The following is a 23,742-nucleotide window of genomic DNA, read 5'->3' as shown; positions in this document are numbered from 1 at the left end:
TGGAATAAATGAATTAATATATTGTAGCAGAAAAGAATTAATGCATGATGTGCTCATCAAGATGGATTTACTCTTTTTTTCTGGTAATCAAAGCTAGACTTCATTTCTCAGCATCCCTGGCAGCTTTCTAAGGCCCTGCGGCTGGGTTCTGGTCAGCGGTATAGAGGCACAAACCAACGGATACTGTCTTTAAACCTGGTCCATAGAGATCTCCCATGTGATTCCTTATGGCTCTCTTTTCTTCTGCAGAAGAACCAGCCACGGATTCCAAGATTCTAGGAGACGATGGGACCCGAAGAGAGAAGGAACTTTTCCAAACACGCATCAAACTTCCTGTGAGAAAGAAGTGAACTTCTATTGCGGTAAGTCACGGAGGTTTGGGGTTTACAAGTTACAGCAGCAAATGAGTTATACCCTAAGTAATGCAACATGTCAAACAATTAGCACAGTGCCTGGCACAGAGTTGCGGTGTGAATGTCAAATAGTGCTTAGACCTACGGGGAAGGGAATGGCTGGGGGATCAAACCGCCTAAGCGAATGAACAGCCAGGGTATGCTGGAAAAGAGAGTAACCTGGTGAGGCTGGAGCACAAGCCTCCTGGAGGAGACCAGGAAGAGATATTGCGAGAAGGGAAGTTGTAGTCACCTTATAGAGGGACACGAGTACCAGGCTAAGGAACTTGGAGAAAATACAGTTAACAATGGTGAGCTACTAGAGGACTGAGAACAATGCGAGAAGGGAAGTTGTAGTCACCTTATAGAGGGACTTGAGTACCAGGCTAAGGAACTTGAAGAAAATACAATTTAACAATGGTGAGCTACTAGAGGACTGAGAACAACGCTCATGTGGCCCAGAAAAAGATGTTCATAGCTGTAAGTTGAGATCGTTTTAGTTTGGATTCCCCCCAAAGTAGGCTCTGAAGGAGGACTTAAATGCAAGTCGTTTATTTGGGAGGGGCTCTCGGGAAACTCAAGGAAAGAATGGGGAAGTGACAGGGTAAAGGAGGAAAACCAGTGAAGAGTATACTGTGCTATCGGGCTGGTTCCTGCTATGGGCGGCTGGGACTCAGTCCCACTGGGCACCCTCAGAGAGACCATAGAGACCATGACTCGGAACTGTCCCACTTGGAAAAGGCATAAATAGCAAACATTTATTATCTCATATGGTTTCTGGGGGGCAGGAAGCTGGGTTGCTCTGGGTCCAGGTTTCTCTCGAGGTTGCCATCATCTGAAGGCTTTAAGACAGGAAGATCTGCTGCTCAGCTCACTCCCGCGGTTGTTGATGGGTGTACATTACACACTGGCTGTTGGCCAACTACTTCGGTTCTTCGCCACTGTGTCATAAACTGCCCGAGTGCCTTCGCAAAGTGGCAGGTGGCTTCCCCCAGAGGGAGTGATCCAAGAGAGAAAGACCGTGACAAAAGCCACAGTCTGTTTGTATTTTTGTTGTTGTTGTTATTTTTGTTGGTGGTTTTGCTTAACCCAACAAAGTATATTTCTCACATATGCTGCACATCCACTGTGGGTGGGCAAAGAAGCTTTGCTCATCACAGTTACCCAGAGAACCAAGCTGATGGCAGTTCCATTTGACACATGCTTCCAGAACTACAGAGCCAGGGGGGAAAAAATATGTTGAACCACATGCTGGCTTTTAAAATATTATTATTTTTTTACGATTTTAAATAATTACAGACTCACAGAAAGTTGCAAAAATAGTATTGAATTTCTAACCTTCCACTTAAAAAACAAGCCTCTCTGCCAAAGAGAAAAGTGCTTTTGAGACCTTGAACTCTGAACTCGGTTTTTAAAACCTCAATTAGCTTCACCAAACCATACAGTTCCAAGGACTCACTCTGTTTGCTGAAGCTAGAAGTTCTCAATCTGAAAAGAACAGCAAGATTGACTCACAAACATTAAAGCAAAAACTCTACTTAAAAGTAATCCAGTAACAGATATGTAAATGCATTGAAAAGGATGGGGCAGACTCACAACACTGACTCAAGATCCTCTCTGAGAAATGATGTGTACTAGGCATAACAGGAGTAAAGAGGAACTCTCTATATGTCTATACAGTTTGAGTATCTCATGAGAATGTGTTCATGTTTTGAATTTATTATAGATAAATAATACAGTAGTTAGTGAGATTTTTATTTCATTTTATCGTTGTAATCTACCTCCCTCTTTTTAAATTAGTTACCAGGTAGAGTCACATCCATTAAAACATTTTAGGTTTATTCTCACTCCCACATAAACGAAACAAAATAAAACAAAACAACCATCAATAACGATCCAGTTTCTGCCTGGAAGTCTCCAAACAGAAGTCCTGTGAGGGCTTAAGGAGCCTTCAGTCCTTCAACCTTTCCTACTATTCTGGCTCCAGGTGTCAGATATTGGTGTTCACTCAAGACCCTGGTCCATGACCTAAACTTTAGGCCTCCCCTTGCTTCAAGGACACTTGGTTGCTAGACAACCTTGGCTGTGTGGTTCTGAGAAACCAGGGAACCATGTCTGGGGACACCCCGCCCTCAGCTAGTATCTCTTTAACCTCTGGGTAGAGCCTATTGGGAGTTAGGCGGAAACTGGGTGACTTCCGCTAACACAACACCTTCAGTACATAGGCTATCCTGTCTCTACCTAGGGGTCCTTAGCATTCTATTCTTTGGCTTCCAGATTCTCTTTCCAAATATAACAGAGGAGCGGTGGGGAGAAGGAGTGAGGCCGATCCCAGTTATGACACCAAATGCAAAATGTACTGAACTGTAGACTGAGGTGAAGATATATACACAACATACACACCACACACACACACACCCCACACACACACACACACACACACACACACACAGAGTTTACAGTTTAAATTCCAGAATCCTAGCAGGAAGTGGCCAGACAGGACAGGAGCAGATATGGTCAATCTTAGTGTGACACCCCGCCCTCAGCTAGTATCTCTTTAACCTCTATGGTCAATCTTAGTGCAGCTTCGCGTCATCCTGGAAATCCACTAAGGAAGACGTGAAGTGATCAGAGATGCTGAAAACCCTTGAGTGGTCTGCGACGACTGAGAGCCTAATCTTGTGCTTTACTGCTGACCATTTCATGTTCCTTTTCGGGAAGAACTTGCCCAAATTCGCTGCTTACTGATTCTACACAGGGAACTGCTTTAAAATGTTGGGCTTTCTTGTATCTTAAACCAAGCTGAGAATCTGGAAGGCCTCGTTTTCACTTGGAAAAGAAGCCATCAGTGCAGGAGTGGGGCAGGGAAGGTGGGTGTTCTGAATCCTTATCTGCCTCCATCTTCCCAGGGCTCAGGAAAGTCCATTACCTTGTATTTGCCCTTTTTGTATCCAGTGTTTTAATGCTTTTCTCTTTTTCGGTCAGCATAAGTCTTGTCAGAATTTTACATAAGTTGTCTTTTCCAAGAATCAGCTTAGTTTTTCTATATTGCCTTTATTGTTCATTTTATCAGTCATTATTTTTATCGTTATTATTTCCTTCCTCCAATTTTCTCTGAATTCATTCTACTCCTTTTCTTTTGTGAACTTCAGCTGCATGCTTAGCTCATTTATGTTCAATGTCTTGTATTCGAATGAGTGCATTGTAAGCTATTATAGTTCCCAAAATTTGTCTTTAACTGCATCCTCTAAGTTGTGATTGGCAGTGCTTTGAATATTTTTAAATACCATTTCATACTTTTTATTTTATTTCCTTTGAACCCACAAATTAGTCAGAAGTAAATTTTTTATTTCTAATCGTTTTTGGTTTCTTTATCTTTCTATCGTTGATTTCTAATTTATTTTTTTCATTGCATTAGAGAACATGATAGATGTGGTACCTGCAAGTAACTGGTATTTCCTTATTGCCTCATCATAGTCAATTCTTGAATATATTTTAGGATCTATGTAGCCTATAAGGGCACATGTGTGTATTGTATGTCCTTCTTAATGCTTGGTAAACTTCATCAAATTTCTCAGACATAGATATGTTTAGAATCTCTCCCATTAGCATTATGGATACATCAGTTTTTAATTGTAATTCTTAAAATGTTTTCTTTATATTTGAGATTATTTTGGCAGATATACAAAAGCATATAATATAAATTATATTATAAATGATAAATTCTTAAGGGATTATTAATTCCTAGTGCTTGTTATAGATTAAATAGTGTCCACCTCCCCAAATTCATATGTCAAAATCCCAACCTTTAGTACCTCAAAGTGTACCTATATTTGTAGACAGGGCCCTGAAAGAGGTAAATAAGGTAAAATGAGGTCATATAGGAAGTCCATAATCCAATATGACTCGTGTATTTATAAAAAGAGGAGATTAGGACATAGACACGTACATACAAAGAAGAAAGACCACGCAAAGACACGGTGAGAAAACAGCCATCAGACAACCGGAGAGAGAGGCTTCAGAAGAAACCAAACCTGCCGACAGCTTCATCTTGGACTTTTAGTCTCTAGAACTGTGGGAAAAAAATTTCTGTGTTTAAGTCACCCGGTCTGTGGTATTTCGTTATGGAAGCCCTAGCAAACTAATACAGTGCTTTTTATCTTTTATTAATCATGCTATCCTAGCTTCCTTTGGTTATTGTTTGTTAGGTATATTATAAAGCTTGGTAAGAAAGAACAGATGTGTGGTTATTTATAGATGCCACGATTGTGTAGATAGAAAATTCTATGAAATCTTACAGAATTCCTAGAATAAGTGAATTTAGCAAGATCGAGGATACAGTCAATTTACAAAAATCATTTGTACTTCTATATACTAGCAACAATTGGATATCAAAATTTGAAAAAAAATACAAGTCGAGATGAAAAAACAAATAACCGAATAGATAAATCAGGAGTCATTGGGTGAGGCTGATTAGAGAAAGGGCTTAAATAGATAAGCGAAGTGGGGCCTGAATCCAGCTCTGGGTATTCCAACATTTAGAGACCAGATGGAAGAAGAGGGACCAGCAAAGGAGACTGAGGGGGAGTTGCCACTTAGATAGAGAGGAACCAGAGAACGTGGGGCCTCAGAAACTGAGAGAGGTAATTTGGCCAACTGTGTCCATTGTGGAGAGGTCATGAATGATAAAGGCAGAGAAATAACCATCATTATTAGCAACACAGATGTCTTTGTTAACGCTGACTAAAGCCCAGTTAACTTGGGTTCTGGAGATACTGGGACATAAGGGAAAAAAACATAGCTACTGGGCACCTCTTTCAGAATGTCTTGTTGTCAAGTGTAGGACTGACATGGATTAATGGCTGGAAGGGGATTGTGTAATCAAGAGCAGTCTATCCTCCCTCCCTCCCTCCTTCCTTCCCTCCTTTCCCCACCCCTCTATCTTTCTCTTTCTCCCTTTTGCTTTTTCGTTATGAGGCTCTTTCAATGTTCTTAGGTCATAGGAAATAATCCAATAGATAGGAAGAAATTGATTGCAGGAGATGGCGGGGGCGAGGCTCGGGTGGGATGGGGGAGGGGTGGGCAACTGCAGAAGTGAAGTCCTTGGGAAGAAGAAAGGAGATGAAAGCCAGGGCCCATCTTTAATAGAAGCGGGGTCATTTCACACACTTTGCAAGAGGGAAAGCAAAAAAGCTTAGACTCAGATACAGCTAAGTCGGCCTATCTTTTGACAAGTAATGGAGGGAGCTGCCATGTGATTATTTTTTTTGCCATTAAATATGAGGAAAGGTCATTAACTATCAATGATGGGGGGATAGAGTGAATGAGATTGGAAGAGAAAGAGAAGTTATAAGATGTGAAATAGTATTTAGGAAGAGAGAGAAGTAAACACACCGGAAAGATATGGTCAAATTGTTGAGGAATGATGAGTTTGAAATTTATGGTCATAGAATTAAAGTGAAACGTCTCAATGTTCAGCTGCTTTGGTGCAGGCATGAGGCAGTTGGATTGTTTGGGCCTAACTAAGGATGCTATTTTTGATGGGCCAGTAGGACACTGGGAGAGAAAACCCAGAGTATTGAAAGTAAGGAGGTGATTATCATGACACGGAATCCAAGTTGTTTGAGGAGGAAAGCGAAGCCATAGGAAGTGGATGGTGAAAGTCTGTCACCTATCAAGGGATTGGAAGTTTTAATAAGGTTGAAACAATACTGAAATGGAAGTATTAGACAAGGTTATCTATAGGTGTGAGAGGTAGTTGTCGCAGAGTGAGGTGCTTATTCCAGAGGTGATGCAGATTTTAAAAATAAGATAAAGGGTGTATGATGGGAAAGATTGACTAAGGTGAGGTCATAGAAGATGCACCAGTTATTAGGCCATCGTCTCTCAGTTCCAAACTCACCTTCTATACTTTCCCTCGTGATTCTAGGGCTGGGACTTTGCAAATCATTTTGCTTCGCCACATGGCTCCCTGCAACACTCTGCCAAGAGGGGAGTCTAGAGTAAGACTACAAAGCTAGAGGATGAAGAGGCTTGGTCCTGCCTTTCTGCTTCCTATTTCTATCACTATTACCCCAGCAATGTTTCTTCACCCAGGCAGCAGTTCCTTCCCACAGCAGCAGAGGAGTGCAGTTTGAGTCTAACACTTGCAGAACTAGCTTCATTGAGCACATCTCAGAGACCCCAGCACCAGGTGAGCAGCACTGCTCTTCAAAGGTGTGTGTTTTAGCTCTGCAGGCCCTCTTCTTAGTGTCTAAATTTTATAATCCTAGCCTCCTCCCTTCCCCCCACTCAAGCCCTAAGGATTGTAGCTGCCTACTACAGTTGCTGTCTCTGTAATACTTCAGTATTTTCTTTTTACCTTTTCAGTTACCTTGTTAAGAATTTTATACCTAGCTAACAATTCTTTGTATTAGCTCTTTTCAAATAATGGGCATGGTTATTGTTTCCTGACTGGACTGTGATTGACACAGAATGTGAGACTGTCAAGAAACAGAACACTTAGATGTTGAAGTCAATAAGAATGATGATAGGAATAAGGATGAAGAGCAAAGCAGTAATTCAGAGATGAAAGTTATCATGAATGTGAGGGTTTGAACACAGCAAGAACAGGGATATTAGGTGTTAAAGTCTGATGCATTTTGTATAGTTAAATATTTAACTTGTGACCTTCCTATTCCCGATTTAGGCTCAAAAGTCATTGTACTTAAAATCCACCAAATTCTTTTCATAGGTGCACTTTATCTACATCTTCTACCTGGTAAAAATGATAACATCAAGTCTCCAGATTAGCATTTTTCAAAGTATAGTCTGAGGATTATTAACATCCAAATCTACTAGAATGCTTGATAAATGTGCAGATTCCTGGACTACAAAGCAGATAGGGGACTCAGAAATGTGAAGTGTCTTAAGTAATATAATTTTAGTATTAAAACTAGTATAGTCCTGGGCAAATTGAGATGGTTGGTCACCCTAATGCCAGATTTACTGAATCCAAATCTTCAGGGGTAGGACAGCTATCTGCATTTTGAGCAAGCACCTCAGGTGTTTCTTAGGCATACAAAGGTGCTGGACGGTCTGTGTGGACGTCTTTTCTTCCAAGCTCCATGTTATCTCCATATTTGGAGGCATTTTCTGACCCAGGTAGAATGTCTCACTTGCTTGTCCTAGAACACTGTGGGAATCCCAGCAATCTCTCCTGCCACTAGTAATGAGATCATGAACATAAAAAGTGAATCACACATCCCTTGCTCCCTGCTCTTGGTCCTTAGAGCAAGGTGCACCACCAATGCTTTTTCATGGTAGTATGGGCCAGTCAAATGTAGGAGAGACCTTTTCTTCCCCAGAGTATCACTGGCATGTACCCAATATATCAGTCTGTTTGGGTAGCTATAACAAAATACCATAGACTGGGTGGTTTAGACAGCAGAAATTAATTATCTCACAGTTCTAGAGGTCGGGAAGTCCACGATCAAGGTGCCAGCTGATTCAGTTTCTTGTTAGTTATTTAAAGACAAATAAATGGAGAGACATCACTTGATCATGGATTGGAAGAATCAATATCGTAAACATACCAACTTTCCCCCAATTAATCTATAGGCTTAATGCATTTTCTATCAAAATTTGAGCAAGGTTTTATGTATAGGCAGATCCTAGAGTAGCTAAAACAACCTTGGTAAAATGGTAAGACGTCTATTTGATACTCAGGCCCTACGATATACATATAGTAATGAAGGCAGTCATGTTAGTGGAGAGATATCAATGGGACAGAAGAACCTAGAAGTAGATCCACACAAACATGCTCAAAGGTGCACAAACTATACAGTGGAGGAGGGACAGCCTCTTCATCAAATGGTGCCTAAGCAATTGGATATGGGGGGAGGGGAAATGAACCTTGTCCTAAATTTCACACCTTATACAAAAATAAACTAAAATGTATCAGACTTAAATATAAAATGTAAAACTGTAAATGTTAGAAGAAAAGGGAAAAGTTGAATGTCATCAAAACTAAAAATTTTTGCTTTGTGAAATCTCATGAGAAGAGGATGAAAAGAAACTAAAGACTGGCTGACAATATTTGCAAACCACGTATCTGGCAAAGGACTCGTATCTAGAACATAAAAAAGAATTCTCAAAAGTCAGTAGCAAGTAAACAAACAATTCAATTAGAAAATGGGCAAAAGACATGAACAGATATTTTATCAAAGAGGACATAAAGTTGGCAAATAACACACGAAAAGATGTTCGACATCATTAGCCATCAAGGAAATACAAATGAAAACCACACTGAAATATTATTACATCCCTCTCAGAATGGCTAAAATAAAAAATAGTGACAACACCAAATACAGGAGAAGATGGAGCGTGGTAAGATATTGGATCCTGGAGAAGGGGCTGCATCACTCACACTGCTGATGGGAATGTGAAATGATACAGCCATTCTGGAAAACAATTTGACAGTTTCATAGAAAATTAACTTGTGACTACCATACAACATAACAAGTGCAATTTTGGGCATTTATTCCAGAGAAATGACAACTACATTCACACAAATGTTCCTAGCAGCCTTAACTATAATTCCCCCAAACTGGAACTGGCCCAGATATTTTTCTACAGATGAATGGTTAAAACCTATGCTTCATCCATACCATGGATATAAAAAGGAACGGATTGTTTACATACTGTTGTCCAAAAGGTTATGTAACATTATTGGAACTATAAAATGTTAGAAATTAAGAACAGATTAGTTGTTGCCAGGGGTTCAGGAAGGGGGTGGGTGGGTGGAAGGTGAGTATGGTTACATAAGGGCAACGGAGGGATTCTTGTGATGTTGGAATGTGCAGTATCTTGGTTGTGGTGGTGTGTGCACAAATCTACACATGTGGTCGTGGTCGTGTAGAACTAAATAGTACATGCAAATCAGGTGGGGGAATCTGAATTGGCTAGTGAATTGTAACAATGTCAGTATCCTGGATGGGACAGTGTACCATTGTTTCACAAAATGTTACTATTGGGGAAAACTGGGCAAAATGTACACAGAATCTCTCAGTATTATTTCTTACACCTGCATGTGAATCTGCAATGATCTCAATAAATATTTCATCTAAAAGTAAAAATGACACTTTTAGAAAGGTATTTTAACCTTATTTCTGTCCTCAGAGTGGACAGAAAAAAAAAATCTACTTAAAGATGGGCTGTTTGCCACAGCACCCTGCTGCACTGGCTGTCTTGTTTATTTACAGCTCTAACGTGGGGGTGGGGCGAATTTCTAAAGCTTAGAGATCTACAATGACTACCTAATGCCCACTGAAACATAAAACAATAAAGTTGCACAACAGTCTTGCTGCTGGAGGGAACCGAGATCAGGATACTGAAGCAGAAGCTATTAGCACAAACATTTTTTTGCTTACCTCCAGGGTTTCAGTTAACAGATTTCATGAGGATTAGTGATGCTGGAACTGAGGAGTGGGTATCTTGACTGGCGGTGTGTGCACAAATCTACACAGGTAAAATTGTATAGAACTAAATACACACTCCCAAATCAAACTAAAGACATTTAAACGCTGTCAAGCAGTAACAGTTTTTCCCAGAAGTTAATAACTTCAGGAGGGGCTGAGATTAGTGTGTGCCTTTTGCGTAGCCTATTTCAATAGTTTAGTTTGCTTTTTTTTTTTTTTTTAAAGGAAAGAGTAGAAGGGAAAAGATAAATTTATGATTGTCAAATAAATGGTTTCCTTTCATTGCCTTTCCTTTCAACCTTGTAGCTAAGTTTCTCTTTTGGCTGTAATGCAGACACTGTCTTACCATCTCTCAGAATGTGGATTTTAGGCTATGAGTATCATATATTATTATTATCATCTTGGTTGATTCCTCTTTGTTTTGCTTTTCTTCCTACTTTGGGAAACATGTTTCAAATTTCAAGTATAGTAGATTGTCTGGGTCATCACATATCCCAGCCTTACAAAAGAATGGCAAAAAATGATGCCTTCTTACATGAGAAATCGTCTTAGCCTTTCCTAAGCCCCACGGAGAACTGTAAGGTCTAGTGTATAAAATGCTGGACAGTTTCAGAGAGTTTTGGAAGAAAGTGAAGAGGAAATATGGAGTGAGAACAATGGCAGGAAAGAGGTAGGGGAGCTGACATGTTGCTTTTCTTAAAAAACAAAGACTCAAAATATAACATTTCAGTTTACTTGGTGAGCCTGATTGAAACAGCCTACCTCCTGTTTATAAGAGTGCGATAAGGCTGTGCTTGCAAAATGACATTCTGTAACAAGCCATATTTAACACGCTTTCTGAGTGGATGACTTCTTGTTCATATTTCATATACAGATAAAATTTGCTTGAGAAATAACGGTAAGAAATGCCCAAGTCTTCTGCACTCTGTTTCCTGAGCCCAACATGAGATTTATGGTTTTATTACATAGTCTTAGACCTTGAATTTTATGTTGTCTGAAATTTCCCGGGGCTGGGCTACAGTTAGCAAGGTCGGGAGCTCATTTGGACTCAAAAGCTATAAAAGAATCCAGACATGATAAGTAGGTCAGAGCTGAAGCTGTTAAAGACATGGTGATTGCATTATCAGCTGAGAGTATCAGTTTAGTCACACCGAAGTCTAGACCACGTGTAGATTTGGGAAAAGAGAGACAACGTAGGGAAAAGACTCTTTAAAATAATGAAAGAACACCTGCTAAAAGTGGCCTATAAATGGAAAAATAATTTCAGAAAAAAATGGAAGAAGATATCAGACCCCTAGGCATGGTAAATAAGTAGGTTGGTATGATAGTACATAAAGAATTTAGTTCCTATTTTGTTAAAGTTTGAATTTCTTCCCTCACCCTCAGGCTACCTGAATAAAGGCAAAAAGGTGAAAGCTTAGCTTTAGCTTCGCAGTAGGGCTGATCTGGTTCTAGCTGGCTCTGCTGGGTCATTGTGAGAGTTTCTTAAACCATAAAATCTCACTGTCCTCATCTGAAAACTGAGGATAGTATTATGTACATCACTTATGACTGAGAGAAATCATGCATAAATAGTTCCTGGAACATGGTTAATGTTTAGTAAATGGCAGGATTATTACTATTAATACTCTCCACAAGTGTCCACCACCCTAGCCTTCTCAAAATTACAGTCACATCTGATACTACATATTCATTTCTGTAGGAATAGTTTTGTGTGGATTGGACAGATATGTAGTATCACCATTTCACAGATGGGAAAAAGTGATTCTCAAAGATTAGTCCCAAGGTCATCTAGCACATGAGCAGTTGACCTTGGATTACAACCACAGTGGTTCTTTGAGCAAGGATCAGAATCACCTAGATGGTGATTAAAACCTAGATTGCTGAGTCTCACCCTCAGAGTTTCCAATTCAGTAGGTCTGGGATGAGGACCAGGAATCTGAATTTCTTTATCAGAGCCCAGGTGTTGCTGATGCTGCTGGACTTAAGACCCTGCTTTGCAACACCACTGAGCTAGACTAGAGCAATGGTTTCAAACATACCTGCTCATTAGAAACATCTAGAGTCTTAACGAAATCAATGAACCCATGACTGCCTCAAGTCTGTGGATTTTTCTGCTATCACAAATGTGATTCAGCCTTAACACTAGCATATAAATACTTGATTATTCCAAGTGAAAAAAAAAAAAAGATAAATCTGTAACAACTTTGGAAATTCCACAAAGTCTGGAAAGTTGTGGGGGTTTTTCCCCCCTGAAAAGGTAGCACTAATACAAAATATTTATAAAGCCAAGTATTTAGAGAAGCTTTATATTTCTGATCTTAAATTTTCCATTTTATGGCTCGATTCTCTATTATTGCCAAATATTCAGAGTTGACAAATAATTGTGATTCCTGACCATAGCTGAAGCAGTAAAATTTCCCCAATATTGTAATGATACTCTGAAATGCTTTTCTGAACACTAGTTGGTTATGTTAGCTTTGACAAAAATAGAAAAGAAACCCTGCTTTAAAAAACATTTTTTCTATGTAATGAAATGTGACTTTTATGTCATTTAAGAAATAATTTATTTCTTATAGATTTATTCTAAACTCTATGTTGATAGTTTATAGATGACTTTAAAAATGCTACTTGTATAATGCATTATGAAAAAACTTAGTTTAAAAGCTATGGACCACAGCACTTCCGTTGGTGTTGCTAATTAGAAATGGATCATTACGATTTCCTTTTCTAATATATAAGTTCTTTGAAAGAGTTATTAAATGTTCTCATTTTCATCCACTTATTACTACTGCCTCATTATAATCATATTTTATGTCCACAGACTAAATTAATATATATTGTACAAAAACCTATGGAATGTGGATTGCGTTAATCACGTTTGGAGTTTACATAGCATCTCTAAGAAATCCCAAATACTTTGAAAATATTGTTTCATTTATTTCCACAGCTCTGTTTTTGGGGAGCAGATGGGTAACTCACAGCTGAAGGATTAAACGAGAGAATGCACGTTGTGGTGAACTCCGCACAGGGCTTGGTGCACAGCCAGGCCTCGTTAAGTTAGCTGCCATTATTGATACCACTGTTATCGACTTTTTCTTAGCACCATGGGCACTACAGTTTCATTATGATGTGTACTTTTTTGCACCCAGTATATGAAAGCATCGATTATTGGTTGTTCAGGTCCTTCTCTCCATAGCCTTTCAAATGATTATCATCAGAATATACTTAAATCGTGCGGCTGTGACAGCAGCATCTTGGCATGCCTAGTCAGGAAGATGGAATACCAGGTTGTAACTGAAGCAAACTTTCCAGAAAGGCACCCAGTCACCGTTAGATGATAATTTTGCTACAAGAGACTCAATTCTAGATCTTTTAATCTACTACAACTTGGAAATTTTATCTCTGAGTGTCTCAAATTTAAGGATCTCTCTCCTTCTAGGCTAGGTCTTATCTAATCTGAATGAGAGGAAAGTTTCAAGATACCAGCAGATAGAGAACAACCAGGGATGTTATCTTGTTTAAATGGCACTTTGTTTATTCATGATCAAATATAACACTAAGCAATGTTCAGATATTACCCACATTGCTTCCAGCTCTGTTAAATGCGGATTCTTTGCTGGGTTGTCCAGAACACCAAAACTGGTGTGATAAAGGGTGGATTTAGGAGTCTACCTACAGCTGAGCTCTGAGGGTAGTGCCGAGCTACTACTTCAGAGCAGAGGAGAGATACTTGGACTCCTTTGAAAGAGCCCTGGGCCAGGGCTGACATCCAAGCATAACTATTTCCTGTTATTTAAAGCATGTGTGATGGCATCTGCTTACAAATATCTTACCTTGTTGACGGTACTATGGACCAAGTTTTTATTCTCTCATAAAAATATGTGAAAAGCAAGCAAGCATAGATTTCTAGACAGAGACTTCTTAAAGGAATTTTGCAAACATTTGTCTCCTTTTTTGCTGGGAAAGGACAGTCAAATCACTCTTGCAGTGCCATGCTGAAACCCAATGCTCACATGTTGTTAATCCCATCATGATTAGGAAGTATTAGCACAGGATGTTAAAATCCCCTGGTTCCTTAGGGATTTCCCTAAACAGAAGTAACCCAAAATTTGACAAGAAAACACATCCCTATAGAATTGATTACTAAGTACCATTCAAGTGCATGGGCTTGCCAGGCAAAGGAAGAAAGTTTCCAGGTTGCCATCTGAAGACTTAGGACTGGTTACAGCAAATTCCTACAGCAAGAATGCTCAGCTGCTTTCAGATTTCCAAGTAAGAAGGAGGTTGCTTCAAGTGCTTTGCGAAATATGGCTTACTCCAAATTTATACTCCCTTTTCCAAAAGAGATTTGATACAACCTACAATGAAAGGGGATAAATGAAAATAATAAGATCACTGGTTCATGGAGAAGCAAAAAAAAAAAAAAAAAGTTCCGATTGAATAAATTCTCTGAGTTTCCTGGCAGCCAAAGGGAAAATGTAAAGACTAACGGAGAGAATGTTCAATCTGAGGCATAATGATTGGTTTCCAATTTGGCGATCTGCAGCTGTCATTTAATAGCAGGGTGGCAGGGGTCTTTCTCCTTATACATTTTCAATTCTGCTGCCTTATTTGAAAAATGTGGATAATGAGAATCTGGAAGAACATTGAGAATTTCAAGGAGAAACTGTGAAGGAAAATTCTAAAGCGTAGTAAAAGTGAAAGTGGTTATAATCAATAGTTGACATTATCCAAAAAGAAAACATTTTCTTAAATCAGGCAGTGTTTTATTGGGCTAACCACCTCGTGGGTCTGGAACACAGATGGCACAGAGCATATTTGCAAAACCAGTGAAAGAAAGGACAGTTCCCAGGTGTTTTCTCCTCTAGCGTGTTTGGCCAACTTCATTCACTCCAACAAAGATGAAGGTCGGATCCCAAGCAGCCAAGGTGGGCTGCAGAAGGCCTCATGCATAGTATTCCTCCATGAACTCATGACTGCAGGGGTAAACAGGCTTTCGGTACTACCCAGCAAACCTGCTATGACTTCAGGACAACTACGCCGACCACCCTCCATCCTCCACCCTCCACCCTCCACGATGCCTGCTTCAAGCCTTCCAGTCTCTACCCGCTTAATTCTTCACTCTCGTTATCTGAACTCTACGAAGTCTTCCCTGGCCTGTGCCATATTAAGTCCCCTGTTTTACACCACCAAAGTACCACTTACCTTTTCCCTCGGGGCATCTATCATATCTTCAAATTTACATTTATTTTCATCATTATCGAATGCATTGTCGCCATTAATTAATGGCATTATTTGACTCCAACGTTAATTAACCAAATTCATAATTACATTATTACTACACTTATTAGCATCCTTATTACATTTATACCATCGTGTAGGTGGTTGGCTCCCAGACTGTAAGCTCCAACGCAGCAAGGACCTGTTTTTTGTTCTACTGTGTGTTCCCAGGCCTAATACATAGTAGGTGCTCAACCAATATTTGTTATAAATTAATCAGCATTCCTGACCCCTCGAAATCCCCTGTCCAGCGGCGCTGGAGGCCTACGTGTACCATGGTATAGCGAAGGCCATCGAAAGTTCCAGGCGTCTTTGCAGCTTCCCACCCCGGGCCTTGGCGAAGAAACTTGGGTTGCCTGTTTTGCAAAGTGAACTCCGTAGCGAAAGATTTTGGGAGGCGGCACAACCCCGCCCCTTACAACAAAACAAGACAAGCTCTGAAGCAGCCCTAAAATGCTTTCCTAGATCGGAAACACTGATTGCAGCACCGAGGCTCGCGCTCCAGGGCACAAGCTGGAATAAACCTTGCAAACATCCCGCGCGGTGGCGGGGCGTGCCAGCTGGAGGCTGCGCCGGGACTGCCCCCTCACATTTCTCCCGCGCGAAACCAGGCCGGACGGCTCCACTCCCTCCCTCCGCTGCAGGGGGGAGCCCTGCACCCCCACACTGGCAGCCGCCTTGGGCCACGCCCATCTGCAGCCCCTTCTCGCGCCGCCTGCAAAGCGAAGTTCCCTGGTCGCGAAGTTTGTGTCTGTGACCGGAGCCCCGCGGCCCAGCGCGGCGGCGCCGAGTGGGTGGCGCCTTGCGCTCCCCCTGTCCCGGGCGCCGAGTGGGCCCCTCCCCCGGCCCGCCGGAGCTCCGGGCGCTGCGCGCGGGCTGCGCGACCGCGGGTGCTCTCCGTGCGTCGGGCCCGTGGCGAGCCAGGCTCCCGTGGCTGCGTGCGAGGAGGCTGGAACCGGGTGGAAGAATGGAGTTGGCAACTCGCTCCCAGGTGAGGGTCCGGCGGCTCGCCGCAGCCCCGACGTCCCCAGGGCCTGCCTTCCCTTTGCTCCCGGCCCTCTTCCCCGCCTTGGGCTGGAAACGTGGCCCTTGGCTACGGCGCTGTGGATCGGGCGTGCCCAGTCCCGCGGAGCGGGCGCGCCCTACAGGTGTGCGCTGTGGGTCAAGGTTGTGCCAGTCGGACTGCAGAGGCCGGGCCGCAGTGCGGCGCTGGGCTCGGTCCCAGAGAATGGGTGCCCAGAGGTCGCAGGCCCGGTCGCTGCGGCCGGGAGTCCCAGGAGTGAACGCATTTCGAGAGAAGTGCATGCGGGGAGGGAGCAGGGGCGCAGCGCTTGCGTTAGCTGCGTTCGTGGCACCCGGCACGGGGGTGGGAGCTTTTCTGGTGCGTCCCCCCGCCACCTTTCTCGGGGAATTGGCGCAGAGATAAGGAAGTTTAAGAAAAGTGTAATTTTACTATAGTCGAAAGACCGGTTCACGTTAGAAAATGGAGTTTAAAAGGAATGCTTTTGTATTTGTTCTAGAACTTTTGTAAATGTTTTCAAGGAATTTGTAACCACTTGGGGCGGGATGGGGGTGGGGATGGCAGCGTCATTAGGCCAAATTAAAAACAAAAGCCCCAAGATCCCAAACCGTATACGCAGCACGACCCCAATTAACGCGTTAGGGTCTTAACTAGGTTTTAAAAATCTCATTAACAAACACTTGAGCGTAAGTTACCCAAATGTTTCAGTGGGTGATGAGAATGTGAACGTGGCTTCAGTTTTCTTTTTCACTTTTTAAAAGAACTTTTCTCTACTTTCTAGTAATGAATATACGTGTTTTTTTTTTTTTTTTCTTTCTCCCAGAAGTAAGCAACAACAACTTCCAGAGGTAAGCAACAACAACTTTTTGAGGAGAGCTAAAAATAAAACTTTTAGAAAGGGAAGGAAGCAGCTTGTGGGAGCCCAAGAGATGCTTTGTGTGAGGGTTGGGTTTTTTTCTTGCTTTTGTGAGCTCCTCTGACTTACTGCTTCCACCTTACCTTCGACTGGTGTTTACCTCTTTACTTCACCTGGGTGCTGGGCCTTGGCAATGGAGACAGAAGCGACCGACGCCAAGCTCCTGGAGTGTCTAGTGGTGTCTGAGCCCAGGCCGCTGTCACCTGCCTGGGTCAAAGTTAGGGCCACTAATGGTCACTTTGGCCATTTAGTGATTTCTAAAAGGCTGCCTGAAAGTGGACATTGAGGAGGAATCTGTTGTGGATGTTTATAAGAAAGAGAATTGTTTTTAAAATTCTCCAGTGATGGGAGATATTAGAAGTAAGGAAAATAAACTAATTCAAGATGGAAAGGGTTAGATTGCTTTTTTTTTTTTTTCCTTTTCCTTTGCCACTGGTGTTACCAGACAGTTAATATGCTATGCTTTTAGAAGGTTCAGGTTTCTCCAAGACTTAAACCTTTATGGAAGGAGCTTTGAGCTTCTTGTGAATTTCATCAGCAAATGTATCTGGAGAATGTATCGCTTCGGAAGCCTGTTTTTCTGCTGGACTCCCACTTCCACCACTTGTATACATAGTTGATGCTTAGGAAGTTCATAATGTCCAAGAATGTGTATGTAGTTGGAAGTGAATATTTTCTTGTCAAATTAGGCTAAATTTTGGTAGCTCTAAAATGTTAAACTATTTGCTATCTGAGGGTATTCCACAAATTATATTTGACCCATTATGCACCAGTTAGGGCAAAGTACTGTATGTAAGATGATCAGGTTTTTTTTTTTTTTCTTTCCTAAAGCTCTCCTAATTGGCAGTGCAAATTAAAATGTGTGATGATTTTTCCATTGGAAATATTCCTGTTCATCATAATTTAGATGTGAGCAGATTATAGTCTCTTTAGTGGAGAGTGGTTCTGTGGGGTGGGCAGGTAACTGCAGATAAGAGCACTTCATGCACAATTCAGGCTCAGCAAGATGTTAAATTCATGTGGTTCTACCCTGTCCCCTTACCTTAGAATAAAGCAGTGTGATGAACCACCTGAAGCAGCATTAGTGCATGGTGAATAAGGCTCAGCTCAGTGTACAGTGGGTTTTAATCTCACACATCACAGTAAATATAATTTCCATCCCATGGAAAATGCAGAGTCAGAAGGGGTTCCAGCAAAGCAGCTGAGGCCTGGTGTTACAAGTAGAGGGAACTAGGCAGGGAGAAGAGAAGACTCATTTGAACTCTCATCTCCTTTCTAGCCTCTTTTTGAGACCTCACCAGTGTGTCGGATTTGATGTCCTCTGTCAGTGATCACACCTCCCACGGGCTGTAGTCCTTGTTGGGCTTTCATACTGAATGACAAGAATATTACCCAGTAAAGGCAAAGATCTGGTCCCTTATTGAGAGCTCTCAGCAGTGCAGCTCACAGGGGCTGGAGGGAGGAGACTTGCCTCTGCTTCCTATCAGAGGAACTGGGAAATCCTGAATGTCATGTTGTCCTTTAACTCTTTTTTAGCTCTTGGGTGCAGGTTGGACCCATAGAGAAGGAAATTATGCTAAATGGTCATGAATATGCATGAAGCATGCTGTTGAAAGGGTAAAGGAGTTTTTTTTGGATATTGACCTCTTAGTTACAAAGTGTACCCATCTGATTCTGTGGCTTAAAATGTATGTCCAGAGCCCCAGAACCTGGTCACAGAGGAGGGTCATTTGTGACTTCTTGGAAGAATAGCACAATGATTTGCTAATTTAATATCCTCATATTTAAAAGGCCGCATGGCCATCATTTGACTGTACTACTCTGTCATCCATTGAAGAGCTGAATTTTTAGTGATCGGGGAAACAGAACCCTACCACTTCTGACCTGGTCAGATACACAGGACTGAAAACAGATATTTATGTGCCTTAAAACAGTTTATGAATGTTACAGTAAATTAATGAAAAAGGCATGTTCATTTTAAACTGCTTTTGCGAGTTCTTTACCCGTTAGCATTCACTTGGAGTTAGTTTAGAATTTTTACCTCTAGGATACAGTTTTGTCTTATTAAGACTTTTTAGCTTTATTTCTCTAAGTGGAATTGATACAGGCTACTTAGGGGAGGGATAGAGATAAGAAAATATTAGTGGAGCAATTTTATTTTCTTTTTGTTTATGAAAAGGAGTGGTTTCTGAATATTTTTAAGTGGTACCATGCAGAGGCATGTGTGGTAAAAATAGCTGAAGTTAACTAACAGAAAAGTTTGTCTTTCATAATAGTAAATGCTAGTGCCCTGTACGCAGCACAAAAATCTGTCGTGGAGCCAGAGTTTGAGTTCAAATAGTTGATCTCTTCCTCCTGGTTTTTGTTTGTTTTGTTTTTTTTCATAATCAGCTGATGAGAAAGGGCTCCCTTCCTGGGTTAGCCCATTTATAAGACGTTCTTTGAGCACTGACTGTGTGCTAGATATTATGTTAGTTATGGTGGAAGGAAGACTCTGGCTTTCTCTGCCTTTGCCAGAGCCCTGCTGGCTCCTGCTCTGTGCTGTGGGGACTTAGGTGGCCCTTGGTTTGGGGAGCAGGAGACATTAAGAGCCATCATTCCCCCCCATGGAAAACAGTAAGGAGGTTCCTCAGAAAACTAAATCGAATTACCGTATGACCCAGCCATCCCTCTTCTGGATATTTACCCCCAAAACCTGAAAACATCCGCAAAGATACATGCACCCCGATGTGCATAGCACCATTATTCGTGGTGGCCAGGACATAGAAGCAACAGAAGCGTCCTACGATAGATGATTAGATAAGGAAGATGTATGTATATGTGATGGAATATTACCCAGTTGTAAGAAAATATGAAATACTACCATTTGCGACAACATAGATCTTGAGAAAATCATGCTAAGCAAAATAAGTCATGTATGGAATATAAAATTGAAAGCAACAAACATGACAGACTCATGGACGCGGATGGTGGATTAATGATATCAGAGGGAAGGGAGGGCAGAAGGAGGTAAGTGGGGTAAAAGGAGTCAAATATTTGGTGACAGAAGGAAATCAGAACTTGAGTGGTGAATACACAATGCAATATATGTATATGACATACCGTTGAATTGTACACTTGAAACTTACTTGATTTTATTAATGTCACTCCAATGATTTTTAATAAAAAGGCGTCATTCTCAACCACTACCTCTCTCCCCCACCTAAGGAAACAATCACTTCCTTTTAAAAGTCAGGCCGTGCTAGGTACTTAAAGTTATCAGGATTAATCCTCACTGTAGTTCTGTGAAGTAGCATGTATTATCTGCGTTTTAAAGATAAGGTAAAATAGAGTAATTAGCTTCCAACAACCCAGCGAGGAAGGAGCTGAGCCAGGAGTCCGTCCTCAGAGCCATTGCTTGACTCTTGCCACTGGAATAATTTTATGAGGATAGAAATCTTTGACCAGCTTATGGTGCCACTGAAATGATCAAGGACACATTAGGTATAATGTACTATTCAAATATAAGGGGATGTCAACCCTTCTGGTTTTTCTCCTGATGGCTTTGCCCCTCTCTCTAAGAGGCTGGGACATTAACAGGAGCTAATCTGGTTCTTTAGGAACTGACCACAGTATGCTTTGTCAGGACTCCTTGGATACTGTATGTAAATGTCAGCTTCGGAATGTGAAAATGTGAATAAAGTCCGCAAAGCCTTTACAAAGAATGATCTTTACATGAAGTTTGTTTATGTAATAGTGCGTTAAGCTAAGCCAAAATGAAAATAAACTGCTCTACCTACCCTACTGTCTGGGCATCATCTTCTAAATGTTTTCCATCCAGTGGCCGTGTTCAGTTTCCGTTTTTTGCATCACTTTTATGATATGATTGCTATTTGAATTCTTTTTTTTAGCACTGGCAATACTGTTGTATGAGTTACTTGCAGGTCTTGATAGTTTTCGTTTTTAATGATTGTAGTGTTTCATTGAGTAGATGTACATTCTTTGTGTTAATTTTTTGTCAGAAAGTTTTTTTTTTTAATTAAAGGAATTTTGCAGGAAGTGTCTTGGGGTGGTACTTACCTTATACCTTGTATTGGGAATCTACACTGTTTTTAATTACTGTTTCTTTATCATGTGCTTACGATCTTGTAAAAGGAACTGCCGGATCTTCAATGTATAGGAACCTCTGACACATTGTTTTCTTAAAGTATTTCCCTTTTTGTTTTGTTGTGTTAGTTGAGAGCAAGCAATTTTTGCCCAGGTTAAAACCAGAGCTCATGATAACTGGACTGAAACAATGACTCTTTTTTTCCCCCTGAATTTAGAGCACCTAGCAGAATGTTTTCCTTTGGGGGAAAGTGGAGTGTAATCTTAGAGGTATGTTCTTTTCTACCATTGGGCCTGTCTAGAAAACCCCCCTCAAAAAATCGGTGTACGTGCTAATGGATCCTGGAATTTGTGCACGTTGGTCACGTGGTTGTGGAGGCAGAAAATACCAGGCACTGAGCTCCTCGTGTCACAATGAATCACTGTTGCCTTCTTTGGTCTTGCTTATTTGAACTATAAATCAAATCCTAGATAGCATTCTGGAAGGTTGAATGTCTAAAGGTCAAACAGTATGTTCAGGCATTATAAAGTGGTTTCTCAGAGCTGCAAGAAAGAAAATGTATTTCTGCACTTGGTGCTGGTGATAATGGGTGGGTGCAGTTTGTAAAACTTCACCAGACTAAGCTTGAGATGTGTGCACTTTTCTGGTTGCACCTTGTACTTAAAACATTTACAAAGTAGCATTTTGAATCCCTGAGTATGAGTTCTAAAGCCTGTGATTTCAGCGAGCCCAGGCTACCAGGTGTGGGGGTGACAAGTTCCTAGGTGTCTTGTGCTGGGACATTTGTTCCAGTTGTCCTCAGGACTGGGCATGGCCCAGAGATCCCTTTTCACAGACCCCCTTCGCTGTTCTCCCAAACCTGCCATAGCAGCAGCATAGTTGATTGGGCAGCCCCTATCTTTAAACCTCTGCTCCAAGAGGGTCTTTTTGCACCTGAAGCATGCCATGTGTTTGCGAGTGTTTTTCCAGCATTCGCTCTTTTGGCACAGGGCCTGGCCTGGCACCCCTCAGCCACCTGCTGACAGTCATCCTCCTCCTCTGTTACGAGGGCCCAAGATTTACCCCAGAGTAGTGGCTGGTGACCCCAAACCATGCAGCAGGCCCAGATGATAATATCCTGATGTGTGAAGGGCCTGGCATATAGTAGGTATTAGATAGTTGTTGAATTTTTTAAAAAGATAGTTTAGGGCTGTCAATGTGTAGTGATTGGAAGTATGAGTTATGACAGGCTGGAACATTCTGTAGCAGGGCTTGTCGAATTCTGCTGTAGACTAATGGGGGCCAGTTTGTGCCTGCCCGAGATGCCTGGGGGTGTAGCACCCCCACCCTGCCTATGCAGATTTTCTCATCAATCCCCAGTTTTATCTTTAAAAGTCATCACTATTTTGCATTCTTTTCCATGAAACATTTTTATTTATTTTAATACAAAAATGCTATTTTAAATTACTCTTCTAAGAAAAAATTCCCACCCCCTGGCCCATCTGGGGTCCAGAAAGCTCTCTGGTTATCCTTGAGCACCCCAGATGGAGAAGCATGTAACTGCCAAGTCTGAAATTTGAAAATCAGAGCTGTAATAAATCCTGAAATAGAAAAGATACCTCCCTGTCCACTCTCCCCACCCCACAATATCATATTTAAAGTTTGATGACTCTGAGGGTACTTAAAAGGGAAAAAAAACCAACCTTTGGAAAGTTAAGAAAAATAAAAAGTGCATTTAAAAATCACTGTTTATTCCTCATTCTCTTTTTTCTTGACAATTGGTCCCAGGCATTTTTTTATTTGGGCAGTTTTTTAAATTAAAATAGTTGAAGCCAATGAGGTTTCATCTAGCCTTTCCCACACATACACATGACCTCTTACATAAGACTCCCCTTATCTGACTTCAAAGAACCAAGAAACAAAAACTTCATTCTGTTTTCCCACACTGCCAGCTTCAAAAACTCACTGAAAAGAGCATCTAGTTGTCCTCATGACCTTCATCGTACTGGGTCCTCTTCCCTGGCTGTAATTAGGAACCCAGGACACAGGCAACTCCTAGAGAGTGTGCACATTCACTCTGGCACAACGCCAGGAGCCAAGTGGTGTCAGCCGCCTGCACGGGCTGCCGTCCCAGCGATTGTTTGCACACTTTTTCCACTAGCGGGGCAGAAGTGTGTCAAGAGGATCCCTGGATAAAGGCGTCCGAGACTGGGCTATGAGCTGAAGATTCCTCCCCTTACCGCCCCACCCCCAACCCCGTTAGTGGGCAGATCCATTCACTGATGTCTGCATTGAGCCCAGGGACTCTCTCGGAAAAACTTCTCTCACTGTTTTCCAGACCTTTTAAAATTTTTTTCTTCCAATTACAGTTGACATAAAATATATTAGTTTCAGGTGTGCAATATAGTGATTAGACATTTATATAACTTGTGAAGTGATTCCGCTGATAAGTCAAGTACGCACCCCGCCTTGTACCATACATACTTGTTACATTATGGACTGTATTTCCTATGTTGTATTTTTCATCCCTATGACTATTTTGTAACTATCAACTTGTACTTGTTAATCTCTTCACCTTTTTCTCCCAGATCCTCAAACCCCATCCC

The 23,742-nt window shown here is 41.4% G+C and overlaps 1 protein-coding gene across 3 annotated transcripts in view; it reads left to right on the top strand.

The window, feature by feature from the left end:
- The first annotated feature begins 247 nt into the window (after positions 1-247).
- CDCA7L (cell division cycle associated 7 like) overlaps positions 248-23,742 on the top strand; it is a 58,514-nt gene continuing 35,019 nt past the window's right edge. Inside the window, exon 1 of one of the 3 annotated variants that reach the window (XM_015589471.2) lies at positions 248-362. Coding sequence is in view for 2 of the 3 variants with exons in the window: in XM_006911980.3 (XP_006912042.1) it covers positions 16,101-16,124 (24 nt within the window). In the remaining variant the exon portion in view is untranslated. Of the gene's footprint in view, positions 363-15,788; positions 16,125-23,742 lie in introns of those variants that run through there. The other 2 variants (XM_006911980.3, XM_006911979.3) reach the window with 2 other exon arrangements.

Source organism: Pteropus alecto, unplaced genomic scaffold (genome assembly GCF_000325575.1).
Source record: "Pteropus alecto unplaced genomic scaffold, ASM32557v1 scaffold21, whole genome shotgun sequence".
Taxonomy (NCBI): domain Eukaryota; kingdom Metazoa; phylum Chordata; class Mammalia; order Chiroptera; family Pteropodidae; genus Pteropus; species Pteropus alecto.
The sequence above is the reverse complement of the archived record's forward strand: the minus strand, read 5'-3'. Positions and strand labels throughout refer to the sequence as shown.